General features: G+C 50.7%; 1 protein-coding gene across 1 annotated transcript; it reads right to left on the reverse strand.

Moving 5' to 3' along the window:
• Window positions 1-225: 225 nt before the first annotated feature.
• Window positions 226-15,089, reverse strand: ELP5 (elongator acetyltransferase complex subunit 5). The gene is made up of 8 exons (XM_082197858.1): window positions 14,968-15,089; window positions 13,781-13,841; window positions 11,963-12,043; window positions 10,268-10,494; window positions 7,698-7,891; window positions 5,437-5,547; window positions 1,448-1,548; window positions 226-879 (listed from the first exon to the last, which is right to left on the reverse strand). The coding sequence occupies exons 1-8, from the start codon at window positions 15,017-15,019 to the stop codon at window positions 771-773; spliced, it is 936 nt and encodes a 311-aa protein (XP_082053984.1). The 5' UTR covers window positions 15,020-15,089; the 3' UTR covers window positions 226-770.
• Window positions 15,090-15,318: the final 229 nt, after the last annotated feature.

A 15,318-nucleotide genomic window follows, 5' to 3' on the forward strand; every position in this document is an offset into this window, starting at 1 on the left:
GCGGTATACAAATAATTTTATAAAATGGAACATCCAAAACATTTCTAAAGTAAGGCTGCCATACGCCCTGGATTTCCCGGACATATCCAGGATTCGTCCGTCGGAAATAGTGTCTGATTTCCGAAAATCATTTTTAAAAGTCCGTGATAACACAGGTGGAAGGCAACCCATGCCGGAAGTGTTGATTTTTTGGTGGATTTCCTATTATAAAGGAGCATAGCTTCATAACTTTGACAACACGCTGGAACAGAATTTATTTTTAGTTGTAAAAAAACCACAACACTGAATATTTGCCAAACAAACTAGTGTGTGAAAAATATTGAAATGGGTGTGATATGTCAATTCTTCCTTTAAAAAATATAAATAAATCACCAATCCATGTCCGGTTTTTTAAAATCTTCATTTGTTTATCCTCAAAAAACACACACGTTCTTTCCACGGAATAACTTTCTGTGTTAACCCCCTCCTCTTTGCATACCCATAGCAGGATGGGGTCAGGATTGTGTCCATTTAGCATGTAAAAGAGATTGATTGTGGCAGCTCCTGCAGGAACATCCTGAGGTTTTCAGGGGCTTCTGTGTCTCTGCCCTTTCAGGGAGGATTCCTTCCTATTAGCTCTGCGCATCTATTCCCAAGGCGAGGGACGATTTCCCCTTCGTAGGTGGGTCCAAGGCGGATGTTCAAGTGGGAAGAAGCCAAGAGAAGCCATCCAAGATGGCGGCTTTCGATAAGGCACCAGAACGTTCCATTCGCAGCCGACGCCCCGTCGCTCATACATCCAAGTCGTCGTCCGGGTCTTCTTCGTCTATGTCATCTGCAGCATCCGGCTCATAATAGATCTTGCCCTGGCTGGTCGGCGTCTGCAGCAGAGATGACTTCCTGCAACAGGGTGAGAAGGGGGTGTTAAGAGGCAGGGTTGCCCCCTGGGTGGTTTTGGACTACAACTCCCATCAGCCCCTGCCAGTGCAAAATTTTAAAAATTACATAAAGCATAAATCAGGACACAAACGTCCCATCTCTAGTGCTGCCCATCTGAAGGCAGCCCTGTTTAAGGTAAAGGGTAAAGGGACCCCTAACCATTAGGTCCAGTCGTGGCCGACTCTGGGGTTGCAAGCTCCACCCCCCAGTCGTTCTTAGACTCCTTATTGGGTGAGCAACGCAGCCAAGCAATACAGCGGGAGCCTCCCTCCTCCCTGGCCGGTAGGGAGGGAGGGAGAGGAGCTGCTTCCTTTGAAACCCGGGAAATTTAAGGGACATCATCAATAAGGGACAGCAGCGGGACACGGCGCTGGGATAAGGGAGTTTCCCACCAAATAAGGGACAGTTGACAGCTATTGTCTGGGTAGGCTTTTAAGGTTTTTAATTGGGCTGTGAAAGCAAGACAAAGACACTTGGCAAATACTTACAACAACAAATCCACTCCCCACCCGCCGACTGAAGGACTTACTTTTCGTCACTGAACTGGTACGGGAGAGGGACGGACTCCTTGGCCCGGCGCTCAGCTTCCGACAGGCGCAGGTTAAAGGTCAAGTTGGCGGCTGGGTCAGCCTGAGAGGGGAAGAAGCCCAGTCAATACCAGCAGGAGAGGAAGATTTGACAGCAAAGGAATGGATCTCAGCCTTGGAACAGGTGAAATGGGTACAAATTTAATGGGCAGAAGGCAGGATCCAGGTGGGCCTGAAACCCAGGCCAAGATGGAGTTCTTGATATTAAATATACCAAGAAAAGAGCACACCATGAACTCAGGCCAAAACAGTGGTACCTCAGGTTACATACGCTTCAGGTTAAATACGCTTCAGGTTGCAGACTCCGCTAACCCAGAAATAGTGCTTCAGGTTAAGAACTTTGCTTCAGGATGAGAACAGAAATCGTGCTCCGGCGGCACAGCGGTGGCAGCGGGAGGCCCCATTAGCTGAAGTGGTGCTTCAGGTTAAGAACAGTTTCAGGTTAAGAACGGACCTCCAAAATGAATTAAGTACTTAACCCAAGGTACCACTGTATAAGTTTCAGTAGTGGGAGTGGTCCCTACTCGCAAATCAATAGTCAATTGTAACAAAAAGTAATCCATTCAAAAATATGTACAGTGGTGCCCCGCAAGACGAATGCCTCGCAAGACGGAAAACCCACTAGACGAAAGAGTTTTCCGTTTTGGAGGTGCTTCGCAAAACAAATCTCCTCTGGGCTTGCTTCGCAAGACGACAATGTCTTGCGAGTTCCTGCGGGTTCCCCCCCTTTTTCTAAGCCGCTAAGCCGCTTATCAGCTGATCCGATAAGCCGCTAATAGCGCTAATCCACTAATCCGTCAATGGGCTTGCTTCGCAAGACGAAAAAACCGCTAGACGAAGAGAATCACAGAACGGATTCTTTTCGTCTTGCGAGGCACCACCGTATTCTGACAAGGATTACAGACTCAAGTAGATTACAAACTCAAACTCATAAGGATATGTATATCCAGTTATGGATCAGAAACCAGTACATTCATGTTAGTCCATAGTCAGATTTGACGTGAAGGTCTTAGTTTCAATCACTGAGCAGAAGTCAGAAGTCAATTATGGATCAGAAACCAGGATAGGGCCCTGTTTCGATGTATTCACCTTCATCAGCTAATTTTTAAAGGGTTGTGTAAGTTTGAGGAATTCATATAAATATATCCTGTTATTTTCTACGTTTGTCAGAGATAACAGCTACGTGTGGGTAGATCAACGTGTATCTTGAGCTTTTCTGTTATCTCTGAGAAACGTAGAAAATAACAGGAATAAGGTGAAGACATCGAAACAAGGCCCTGTCCTGGTTTCTGATCCATAATTGGATATACCGTACATATCCTTGAGTTTGAGTTTGTAATCTTTCCTGAATCTCCCAGCACTCAGTTTCATTGGCCGTCCACGTATTCTAGCGTTACGAGAGGAGAAAAGCTTTGCCTGAAGCCCCAGTGAGTCACTGCCAATCAGTGTAGGCAATACTGAGCTAGATAGGCCAAAAGTCTGACTCAACTCAAGGCAGGTGCCTATGTTCCACGCAAAGAAAGGAGGTTCGGGAGTCTGAGCCCTGCATCTTGTTACTCCTTAAGGGCACTGGGTAGGATTTTTGATTTTCGAATTTTACTGTCATTCATGTTTTTATACTGTACAGTGGTGCCTCGCAAGACGAACGCCTCGCAAAACGAAAAACTCGCAAGACGAAAGAGTTTTCCGTTTTTGAGTCGTTCCGCAAGACGAATTTCCCTATGGGCTTGCTTCGCAAGAAGGAAGCCCTTAGGGAAATCTCCGGGGACCTCTTTTAAAATGCTCCCCCGGAGGTCCTGGACCAATTCTGAAGGCCGGCGGGGGGCAAAAGTCTTTGCTCCCCCCCGCCTGCCTTCCCGGGACAGCGGAGACTTCTCCGCTGTCCCGGGCGATCTTAAAATGCTGGCGGGCGGCAGCGAAGCCTTCGCTGCCGCCCGCCAGCATTTTAAAATCGCCCTGGGACAGTGGAGGCTTTGCTGCCGCCCGCCAGCATTTTAAAATCGCCCCGGGGACAGCGGGGGATTTTAAAATGCTGGCGGTCGGCAGCAAAGCCCTCCTGTCCCCGGAGCTTGCGGGGCGGGAGAAGGGCTTTTCTTCCCACCGCCAGCCTTCAGAACAGCCTTCTGAAGGCTGGGGGTGGGAAGAAAAGCCCTTGTCCTTCCCCCCCCCCAGCCTTCAGAAGAGGTCGGGGGACAGACTGTCCCCGGACCTGGTCTGAAGGCGGTTTCCATAGGAACGCATTGATTGATTTTCAATGCATTCCTATGGGAAACCGTGCATCGCAAGACGAAAGACTCGCAAGAAGAAAAAACTTGCGGAACGAATTAATTTCATCTTGCAAGGCACCACTGTATTTTATGCTGTTTTTATAATTGTTTTAAATTTGTCGTTAGCCGCCCTGAGCCCAGTTTTTGAACCGGGAAGGGCGGGGTATAAAAATAATTTATTATTATTATTATTGGAGCTCCAGCACCCAACGAGATTCCCGTCTCGTCTGCTGCCACCCCCACCTTACCATTCCTCCACTTGCAGACTCCCTGGCACAAACTGCCTGCTCGCAAGCCCCAGAGCTGGATGCTTAACTACCGTATTTTTCGCTCCACAAGACGCACTTTTTTTCCTCTTAAAAAGTAAGGGGAGATGTCTGTGCGTCTTATGGAGCAAGTGTGTGGTCCCTGGAGCCAAATTGCCGGAGTGCGGCACGCTCTTGGGCTGCTCTTTGGTGGTGGTAGGGAGCCGCGTTGTTCCGCCGGCAGCCTCGCCTTCCCCCTGCAGCCCCGGGAAGCTTTGCAGCAGCGGGAGGGCTGTGCGCCATGCCCCGTGCTCCTGAATGGGGACGGGGGTGCTGCTCTGCCAGCAGCCTGCCCTTTCTCCTCACGCTTTGGAGCAGCGGGCAGGCTGTTCGCTGAGAGAGGGGAGGAAGAGGACGGAGAGGAGTGGGACCAAGAAGCTGGGTTAAGGGAACCAGGTACCGTAGGTTGCCATGAGTGGAGAGTCATGGTAGAGGGCAAAGGAGAGGGAGCAGGGAAGGGGAGAAATTGCAGACATCACCTGAGGAGTTCGGGTGAAAGGGATGGAGAGGAGGAAGCTGGGTTTTACAAGACTATGATGGAAAGAGTGATGTTATCTATGAAGGAGACGATATATGGAAACCATCTCGATTTGAGGATTGGAAGAACGGAAAATTCACACAGGACTATTATTACTATTGGTGTTTATCGGCTTAAGGAGACTATCAGAAGAGATCATAAAGAAAAAAGAGAAAATATATGAACAAGATGTGATGTGGAAACAACAAGATAAGATGGGATAGAACTATGAACTTTGTTTGGACTGATTTGAACTGATTGGGACATTAACGCAGCAGCAAGACGACGATCAGAATCCCCCTTCGGATCTTGAAATATGGGTCCCCCCAACAAAATTTAAAATTCGGCTTTGTAATTCGGAATGTATGTGATATGATTTAATTTGATGTGATTGGCCAGTTAATAAAAATTATTTATAAAAAAAAAAAGGAGAGGAGGAAGCTGGAAAAGGGCTTGCACGCGAAGATGGTATTTTACATGAAGATAGCGAAGAAAGTGATGTCAGTGATTGTGAGCAACTGAGCTTCATAAATTCTGACTCTAGCAGTGATGAGTTCTTGGGGTTCACAGAAGACTAGAAGAGTACTCAAACCTCAAAGTCTCTCTTCATTTGTTAATGACAGTGATGATGGTTCTTAATGCCACTGTTGACTGCTGTTCACTTTACATGGCTGTAATATGATTCTGATATACCGGTTGTTTATTAAATATGGTAATTTATACAACATTTGATTCAGAATATTTTTTTTCTGTTTTCCTCCTCTAAAAACTAGGTGTGTCTTATGGTCGGGTGCGTCTTATGGAGCGAAAAATACGGTAAATAAGCAAGCAAGGTCACCTACCGTAGGCAAAGCTTTGCCATCTTCTGGGCGGTCCCCTTCGGAAACGCCGTCCTGTGGCATCTCGCCAAGGTGCTTCAGGAGAAAACCCGGAAGGAGCGTAAAGCGTTCTTTCTGGGAGGGAGCAAAAGAGGGGCGAGGGGCGTCAGGAGCAGGTCAGCAATAAATCACACCTAGTAAGGGAAGTTAACTCTTGGTGCAAGGAAACCGGGTCTTCTCAGGAGGCGGGATTTACGCCTTGTCAGGTGCGGGTGTGGTTGCTCGAGAGTAAACAGGCAAGACTCCGACCTGTCTTTTCCAGGCTTTATTCTTGGTGCAAACTATTTACAGTGCAGAGCGTCGTAAGTTCATGTCTGGCTCAGTCGCTAGCAGAATCTGGGAGTGGGCGGTCCTTTTTATTTATTTATTTATTTATTATTTGTACCCCGCCCATCTGGCTGGGTTTCCCCAGCCACTCTGGGCGGCTTCCACAGAGACCAAAAATACACTAAAATGTCACACATTAAAAACTCCCCTGAACAGGGCTGCCTTAAGATGTCTTCTGAATGTCAGGTAGTTGTTTATCGCTTTGACATCTGATGGGAGGGCGTTCCACAGGGCGGGTGCCACCACCGAGAAGGCCCTCTGCCTGGTTCCCTGTAACTTGGCTTCTCGCAATGAGGGAACCGCCAGAAGGCCCTCGGAGCTGGACCTCAGTGTCCGGGTAGAACGATGGGGGTGGAGACGCTCCTTCAGGTATACTGGGCCTTTGAGGCCATTTAGGGCTTTCAAGGTCAACACCAACACTTTGAATTGTGTTCGGAAACGTACTGGGAGCCAATGTAGGTCTTTCAAGACCGGTGTTATGTGGTCTCGGCGGCCACTTCCAGTCATCAGTCTAGCTGCCGCATTCCGGATTAGTTGTAGTTTCCGGGTCACCTTCAAAGGTAGCCCCACATAAAGCGTATTGCAGTAGTCCAAGCGGGAGATAACCAGAGCATGCACCACTCTGGCAAGACAGTCTGCGGGCAGGAAGGGTCTCATCCTGCGTACCAGATGGAGCTGGTAGACAGCTGCCCTGGACACAGAACTGACCTGTGCCTCCATGGACAGCTGTGAATCCAGAATGACTCCCAGGCTGCACACCTGGTCCTTCAGGGGCACAGTTGCCCATTCAGGACCAGGGAGTCCTCCACACCTGCCCGCCTCCTGTCCCCCCAAAACAGTACTTCTGTCTTGTCAGGATTCAACCTCAATCCATTAGCCGCCATCCATCCTCCAGCCGCCTCCAGACACTCACACAGGACCTTCACCGCCTTCACTGGTTCTGATTTGAAAGAGAGGTGGAGCTGGGTATCATCTGCATATTGATGAACACCCACTCCAAACCCCCTGATGATCTCTCCCAGCTTCATATAGATGTTAAAAAGCATGGGGGTCCTTGTACCTCCCCCAGCCTTTTCCTTCCCTCCCTGCGCCGAAGCTTACTGGGCCGAATGGGCGCTGGCAGGGGCGTATTCCCCCCTCTCCGGTTTGCTCAGGCTCGGTGTTGAGGCTCTCCCTAGCATCCCCTGGTCCCTGCACCTCTTCAGACCTCACCTGGAGTACTGTGTCCAGTTCTGGGCACCACAGTTCAAGAAGGACACTGACAAACTGGAACGTGTCCAGAGGAGGGCAACCAAAATGGTCAAAGGCCTGGAAACGATGCCTTATGAGGAACGGCTAAGGGAGCTGGGCATGTTTAGCCTGGAGAAGAGGAGGTTAAGGGGTGATATGATAGCCATGTTCAAATATATAAAAGGATGTCACATAGAGGAGGGAGAAAGGTTGTTTTCTGCTGCTCCGGAGAAGCGGACACGGAGCAATGGATCCAAACTACAAGAAAGAAGATTCCACCTAAACATGAGGAAGAACTTCCTGACAGTAAGAGCTGTTGGACAGTGGAATTTGCTGCCAAGGAGTGTGGTGGAGTCTCCTACTTTGGAGGTCTTTAAGCAGAGGCTTGACAACCATATGTCAGGAGTGCTCTGATGGTGTTTCCTGCTTGGCAGGGGGTTGGACTCGATGGCCCTTGTGGTCTCTTCCAACTCTATGATTCACTGGAGGAGGGGCTTTCCTCCTCACCGGAGGAGGAACTGCTTCGCAAGATTTTCGGAGGCTCCCTGTAACACAATTCCCCCTCTATCTCTCGCCTCTCCGCCAATGGCAGTTCCTTGACATGCCTGTTGCGCCGTCCACTCCCCAGGCACATTCCGCCTCCCCGTCTGACACCCGCCCAGCCTCACCTTCCACAGCACTTTGCCACCTTTCTTCCTGTGCAACGTGATGGCGACTCGGGGAGCCTCGTCCCCCTGGCACACATTCCACGGCGCCGGCTCCAGAGCCACCACAACGCGAGCCAAGGCATGCAAGGCTTCTAGTTGTCCAAGATGGTGCAAGTCCCCATGGACGAGGGTCACCAGCCGGGCAATTTTCAGACCTGCAGAAGATCAGGAAATGTTGGGAAAGCCAAGAGACCCATCACGTCAGCACAACAGCCTTTTTTTTTCTGGTTAATATATTTTTATTAAAGATTTCTTAGTTTACAAAAATGCATGCGTCGTCTCCTTTTTCAAGTTGTGTTTTCTACAAATCAGTTCCATTTGTTGAGAGACGTTGGTGTTACATACAGTGTTAGACAGGGGTCAGCAAACTTTTTCAGCAGGGGGCCGGTCCACTGTCCCTCAGACCTTATGGGGGGGCCGGACTATATTTTGAAGGGGGGGGGATGAACGAATTCCTATGCCCGACAAATAACCCAGAGATGCATTTTAAATAAGAGCACACATTCTACTTATGTAAAAACACGCTGATTCCCGGACCGTCTGTGGGCTGGATTGAGAAGGCGATTGGGCCAGATCCGGCCCCCGGGCCTTAGTTTGCCTACCCATGGGTTAAGAAGAAAAGAGGGGGAGGGGGAATGGTGAGTAGGGTGGGGTCAGGTAGTTATGCTTCTTTTCGTCTACTTAGTACGTGTTTGGGGTTTTGTGTCAGCGTTACTTCTGTGGGTTCTCTTACTATTCGCTTGTTGCATTTCCTTGGTGGTGAGAGAGGTTGGGGGTGGCTTATGGGGTGGTTGGTTGTCTTTGGTTGGCTGTAGTGAGATTTGTTTTTGTGTGTCAGCGGGGTCTGTGTGTGTGTGTGTGTGTGTGTGTGTGTGTATTTTTGAATCGGGTTAGCCAGATTGATTTTTACAGTGGTGCCTCGCAAGACGAAAAGAATCCGTTCTGTGAGTCTCTTCGTCTAGCGTTTTTTTTCGTCTTGCGAAGCAAGCCCATTGAAGGATTAGCGGATTAGCGGCTTTTAGAGGCTTTTAGTGGCTTATCTGCTGATCAGATCAGCTGATAAGCAGTTTAGCGCTATTAGCGGCTTTTAGCGGCTTATCTGCTGATCGGAACAGCTAAGCGGCTTAGCGCTATTAGCGGCTTTTAGCTGCTTATCTGCTGATCTGATCAGCTGATAAGCGGCTTAGAAAAAGGGGGGGAAAGGGGGAAAAAACCAGCAGGAACTCGCAAGACATTGTCATCTTGCGAAGCAAGCCCATAGGAGATTCGTTTTGCGAAGCACCTCCAAAACAGAAAACTCTTTCGTCTGGCGAGTTTTCTGTCTTGCGAGGCATTCGCCTTGCGGGGCACCACTGTATGTTGTTGGTGGATTCTTGTTGGGCTGTGTATGTGATAAAGGGGAACCATACTGGGGTGAAGGCATGTCAGTTTCAGTTTATTCATAGCTGTCAACTTTTCCCTTTTCTTGCGAGGAATCCTATTCGGAATAAGGGAATTTCCCTTAAAAAAAGGGGGGGGGAAGTTGCCAGCAATGGTTTATTGGTTAGTTTTTTCTAATAAGGCTATTTCCCGTACTATTAGATACCATTGGTCCTGACAGGTCTCCCCAGTGTCTGGCTGTGATGTTTCTGGCTGCTGAGAGTAGGTGGGTTACGAGCTCTTTATGATGTGAGTGGGCGTTATTATCTTGGGAGATGTTTAGTAGAGCGCAGCAGCCTTTTGACTCCCCCCAAGACCTCAGCGATCAGGCAGGGATATAAGGGAGCTGGCCGAGGTATCCTGGACCCAAAGTTGCTAAGGGCCTTGTAAATGCATACGAGAAAATTAACGTCATAAGAGTCCTGCTGGATCAGGCCAAGGGCTGATCTAGCCAAGCACCCTGTTCTCACAGTGGCCAATTGGGTGCCCATTATGGAAAACCTGTAAGCAGGATTCGATCACAAAAGCAGCCCCCTGCCCTCTTGTGGTTTCCAGCAATTGGAATTTAGGGGCGTTGACTGTGGAGGCAGAACGCAGCCGTCATGGCCAGTAAGCTTTGACAGCCCCCTCCGCCATGAATTTGCCCAACTCTCTTTTAACGCTACCCTAGGCTTCCTTGATGTCGATAAACGTCCGTATAGTTCAAGAATGGATGCTTTTGAATTATGGTGCTGGAGGAGACTCTTGAGAGTCCCATGGACTGCAAGAAGATCAGACCTCTCCATTCTGAAGGAAATCAGCCCTGAGTGCTCACTGGAAGGGCAGATCCTGAAGCTGAGGCTCCAAGACTTTGGCCACCTCAGGAGAAGAGAAGACTCCCTGGAAAAGACCCTGATGTTGGGAAAGATGGAGGGCACAAGGAGAAGGGGATGGCAGAGGAGGAAATGGTGGGACAGTGTTCTTGAAGCTACCAGCATGAGTCTGACCAAACTGCGGGAGGCAGTGGAAGACAGGAGGGCCTGGCGTGCTCTGGTCCAGGGGGCCACGAAGAGTCGGACACGACTAAACGACTAAACAACAAGGCTTCCTTGAAAACATCCCCCCTCTCTCACCAGCAGCCTTTGCTCTCCTGGGCAGCTGCGGAAGGACCTGGCAGACGCCAGCAAATGGCAAACGGAGAAGCAGCCAGCTCAGCGAATCCAGCACGACCGTGACAGGGCCTGGAGACCCCGGAGTCAAGTGGCCCACCAATTCCGAGGCAGAGAAGTCTCCTAGGGTGAAGCCACGGGGCTCCCCGGCCCAGCCCAGGGGATCCCGGAAGGCATCGTGGAACCGTATCCTTGGATAAAACATATTAACATATTAATCATCATCGTCATAGCTCAGTTCTCCAGTTCTTTTTGGACTACAACTCCCATCATCCCTAGCTGGCAAGACCAGTGGTAAGGCATGATGGGAACTGTAGTCCGAAAACAGCTGGAGAACCTGGTTTGGGAAACGCTGGTTCAAATCTATTTACTGAAGTTTCTAAGCATTCAAGAGAAAACTCCTTAAAGCCTTAAAATTTTAATTTTTCTTTGGTCATGCATTTCAAAGAGCATCTACCTCTGTCTGTACGATAAATCAGTTTAACAATTAAATCTATCGTTTATTTAATTATATATATTTGATTAAGTTTACCAACTGCATGCATTACATAATATTAATTGGCACTTTCGTTTGCAATATGGAAATTTAATTCAGCGTGCGGCCCGCAGGTCCTGTGTCAAAGTTCTCTGGCGGCCCACTTGGTATGGAAGGTCGGACCGCCCCATTCTAAGCAGCGTGCAATTTTTTTTTAAAGCATGCAATGGGTAAGATCAATTGGAATTAATCACGAAAGAAGAAAGAGTTTCTAAAACTGTTCACAAAATACAATTACAATATAAAAATCGCAAAATGCATTATCCAAACAGGAACGAAAATAAACAAACCAATAATTCCCCCCTCCCACAGAACATTTAAAAGAGCGACAGATGTTAATCATCCAAAGGCCTGGTTGAAAAGGAATATCTTTACCTAAAGATGCATAATGACGGCACCAGGTGAGCCTCCCTGGGGAGAACATCCCACAAATGGGGAGCCACTGCAGAAAAGGCCCCGTTCTCAAGTCGCCACCCTCTGGACCTCTGGTCTCCAATGATGATTTCAGGGTTCTAGCAGTGACTCCCCTGAGGACCTTGATGACCAGGCAGGTATTTAAGGGAGGTATCCTGGACCCAAGTAGTCCCAGGCTTTGTGAATTCATTCAAGAACCTTGAACATGGCCTGGGGTCCTAGGGGCAGCCAGTGCAAGCTTTTAAGTGCTGCAGTGATGTGCTGGCAACAGTCTTGTCCCATCGGCAGCCCAGCCGCAGCACTTTGCATGGGCTGGAGCCTCCAGAACAGCTCCACGGGTAGCTCCACATAGAGCAGGCATGTCCAACCAGTAGATCGCGATCTACCGGTAGATCCCCGGCTGATCCCAGAAGATCACGAGACCATTATCGATTGTGGGATTAAATAAAGCTTACCGAAAGTTAACAAATAAAAGCTGAAGAACCCTGGGCAATCCTAACCTGAAAAAGTTAGACGACTCTGGGCTCAACAACTCTGGGCAATCCACCCACCCCACGAACGCTCCTTTTTACAACAATGGGTATATCACTGCCAGTTTTTTTATACTGGGAGTAGATCGCAGTCTCTTGGATGTGCATTAATCGGGTCTGGAGGTTACCAGCGCATGAAACACATTGGCCAGGCTATCTCAGTGGCTTTCTCACACTCACCGGGAGTTGACTTCGGCGCAGAATCCAGCCTTGAATTCTTCCTCCTGGACCTCAAAGCTGAAAACGTGAACAGATTCACCCCTAAAAGAGGAACGGAGGTGAGAGCTGATTATGCTTTCAGGGGAGAGAGAAAGGGGTCCCTTCACAGTCCAAAGCAGAAGAAATCAGAGATTGAGGGCAAGAAGATTAGGCTCCAGAGGGAGAACGTGAGCTGGTTCTAGACTTCTTTGGTGAGCCACACCTGCAAGGATCAGGGTGACATATTGTGGTTATTGAGCATCAGGAGTGGGGGGGGGGGGTTGGAGGTGCAAATCTCATTCAGAAAGTACTCACAACTTAAAGTTTGATGTCACTAATAAGGCCATAAAGGTAAAGGTAAAGGGAGCCCTGACCATTAGGTCCAGTCGTGGCCGAGTCTGGGGTTGCGGCGCTCATCTCACTTTATTGGCTGAGGGAGCCGGTGTATAGCTTCCGGGTCATGTGGCCAGCATGACTAAGCTGCTTCTGGCGAACCAGAGCAGCGCATGGAAACGCCGTTTAACTTCCCGTCGGAGCAGTACCCATTTATCTACTTGCACTTTGACGTGCTTTTGAACTGCTAGGTTGGCAGGAGCAGGGACCGAGCAACGGGAGCTCACCCCGTCGTGGGGATTCGAACTGCCAACCTTCTGATCGTCAAGTCCTAGGCTCTCTGGTTTAACCCACAGCGCCACCCGCATCCCTAACAGAATGCCAATTTCAGTTTGGGTACCAATTGGCGATACACCCACAATATAACAGGAAATATTATTATTACTCTAACTGAACGTTTACAGGCCACTATTCCATATAGCTTCACTCATCAGCACACATGCAAAAATGTGTGCATGTAACACACAGTGACTTAGTACCCTCCCGCACCTCATATTTCTGGCCACTCATAAGATTCCTCCTCTCTCCTGTATATGATCTTTTGAGGATTCCCTCGTGCATCTGCAGAGAGGATGGGTGCCACCCGCCCACCCAAACCATCCCTGCCTTGTGGTGGTGGTGGCGGTGGGGAGTGGGCTAAGTGGCCAAAGTCTAAAGCAGTGTTTCCCAACCTTTTTTGGGCAAAGGCACACTTGTTTGATGAAAAAAATCTCGAGGCACACCACCATTACAGCCCCGTGACGTCAGCGTGCAGCGTCACGCCGGGAGGGACGCACGAAAGTGAAAGTTTCAATTTTTTCCCCTCCCCCTTGCCGGGGAACCTCCAAGCTTTGGGGGGTGGGGGGGAGGAGGCAGCAAAGCGAGGGACTGAGGGACGGCGGCAGCTGAGGCGGCGGCGGCTGTTGTGGTGGTGGCGGCGATAGCGGGCGGAGGAGGGGGCGGCGGCGGGGCCGAGGTGGCCGGCGGCGGCGGCGGGTGGAGCAGGAGGGCGGCCGAGGCCGGTGAGGGAGTAGGGTTGCCCGGGGCTTGAGGAGCTGTCGCCGGGAGTTGCTGCTGCTGTTGTTGCTGCTGCTGCCCGGACATGCCGGCCTCCTCCTCGTCCGCTGTCTCGCGCTCCTCCCTTTTGCGCGCGCTGCCCTGCCGCCGCCCCATTGGCCGGGTCCTGTCAGCTGATCCTGTGTTATTTCCTGTGTGTGTGTGTGAGGGGAGAATGGAGAGAGAAACCTCGGCACCACCACCGCGGAGCCGCCCCCGGCTCGACGCGGATCCTCGCCGCCGCCGCCCCGCCTCTCGCCGCCCGACTCGCCCGCCTCCCTCCCACGGCACACCAGCCAACGTCTCGCGGCACACTAGTGTGCCGCGGAACACCGGTTGGGAAACACTGGTCTAAAGGTGGATTTCACCCACCTTCGGGCCGACGCTTCCACGAAACTCTTGAGGAGGGTGCGGCCCTCGCAGGCGACGGAATCTGCAGGAGGAAAACACAGGATGAACGGAGAACAGATTGACCACCAGAAGTCTTTCAATAATAAGAATAAGAATAAGAATAATTTATTCTCTGTAACCCCACCCATCTCACTGGGTTGCTTCGGCCACTCTGTGCAGCTTTCAACATAAGGTAAAATAAAGGGACCCCTGACCATTAGGTCCAGTTGTGGCCGACTCTGGGGTTGCGGAGCTCATCTCGCTTTACTGGCCGAGGGAGCTGGCGTACAGATTCCGGGTCATGTGGCCAGCATGACTAAGCCGCTTCTGGTGAACCAGAGCAGCGCACGGAAACGCCGTTTACCTTCCCGCCGGAGTGGTGCCTATTTATCTACTTGCACTTTGACGTGCTTTAGAACTGCTAGGTAGGCAGGAGCTGGGACCGAGCAACGGGAGCTCACCCCGTCGCAGGGAGTCCTAGGCTCTGTGGTTTAATCCACAGCGCCACCCGCGTCCCATAGCTTTCAACATTTATAAAAACAAAATACAGTGGTACCTCTGGTTACGTACTTAATTCGTTCCAGAGGTCCGTTCTTAAGCTGAAACTGTTCTTAACCTGAAGCACCACTTTAGCTAATGGGGTCTCCCACTGCCGCCACGCGATTTCTGTTCTCATCCTGAAGCAAAGTTCTTAACCCAAGGTACTATTTCTGGGTTAGCGGAGTCTGTAACCTGAAGCTTATGTAACCCGAGGTACCACTGTAAAGATTGCCTCATACACCACCTTCCCCCTTCATTCGCCTCCAGGACCCCGCTGCCTTTACTTGAATCCTCCCAGCCCACAGTTCTCACTTAACCCCCTGCCCCACACACCGTGCACCTCTGCCTTAGGTCCCTGCCCCACGTCCCCTCCATTTCCATAGGAGCTATGAAGAAAAGGGGGCAAGGGGAATCGCCAAGTCCCCCCCCCCACCTCTAGGCTCCTGCTTCACTCCCACAGCAGCTGCTAACAAAGTGGAGCAAGAGACCCCCCCCCTCTCCTAAACCGCACAGAATTGCAGAGTTCGAAGGGGTCCCCCATAGGTCATCTAGTCCACCCCCCTGAAAGGTAGGTCCCTGCCCCGCCCCATTCCAGTGGGGGGGTTCTCCTTCTCCCCCCTCCCCCCCACCTTGGATAAGGACGAGACCCTCGGCCCCTCCGGCCACCAGCTCCCCAAGCATCCCTCCCCTGCCTCCCCCGCCCCTCTGCGCCAGCGCCTTCGTTCTCGCTCACGCCGCCCGGCGCGCTCCACTGACGTCACTGTACGGACAAGCGGGACGCAGCGCGAGAGAGCGGCCCGCGAAGGCCCTTTGTACGGAAAGGCGCTGCATGGGCGCAGCCATGTTGAGGGAGGCGGGTTTTTTGAGGCTGCCGGATTGAAGTCATTTGAGGGGGGATAATTCCCCTGCAACACGGGAGACCCTCCCCGGATTTAAAATAGCTGCCTGGAAGCGCGAAGGCTCCTGTCTCTGTGTAATGC

Source organism: Podarcis vaucheri (assembly GCF_965113315.1).
Source record: "Podarcis vaucheri genome assembly, chromosome: 13".
Lineage (NCBI taxonomy): Eukaryota > Metazoa > Chordata > Lepidosauria > Squamata > Lacertidae > Podarcis > Podarcis vaucheri.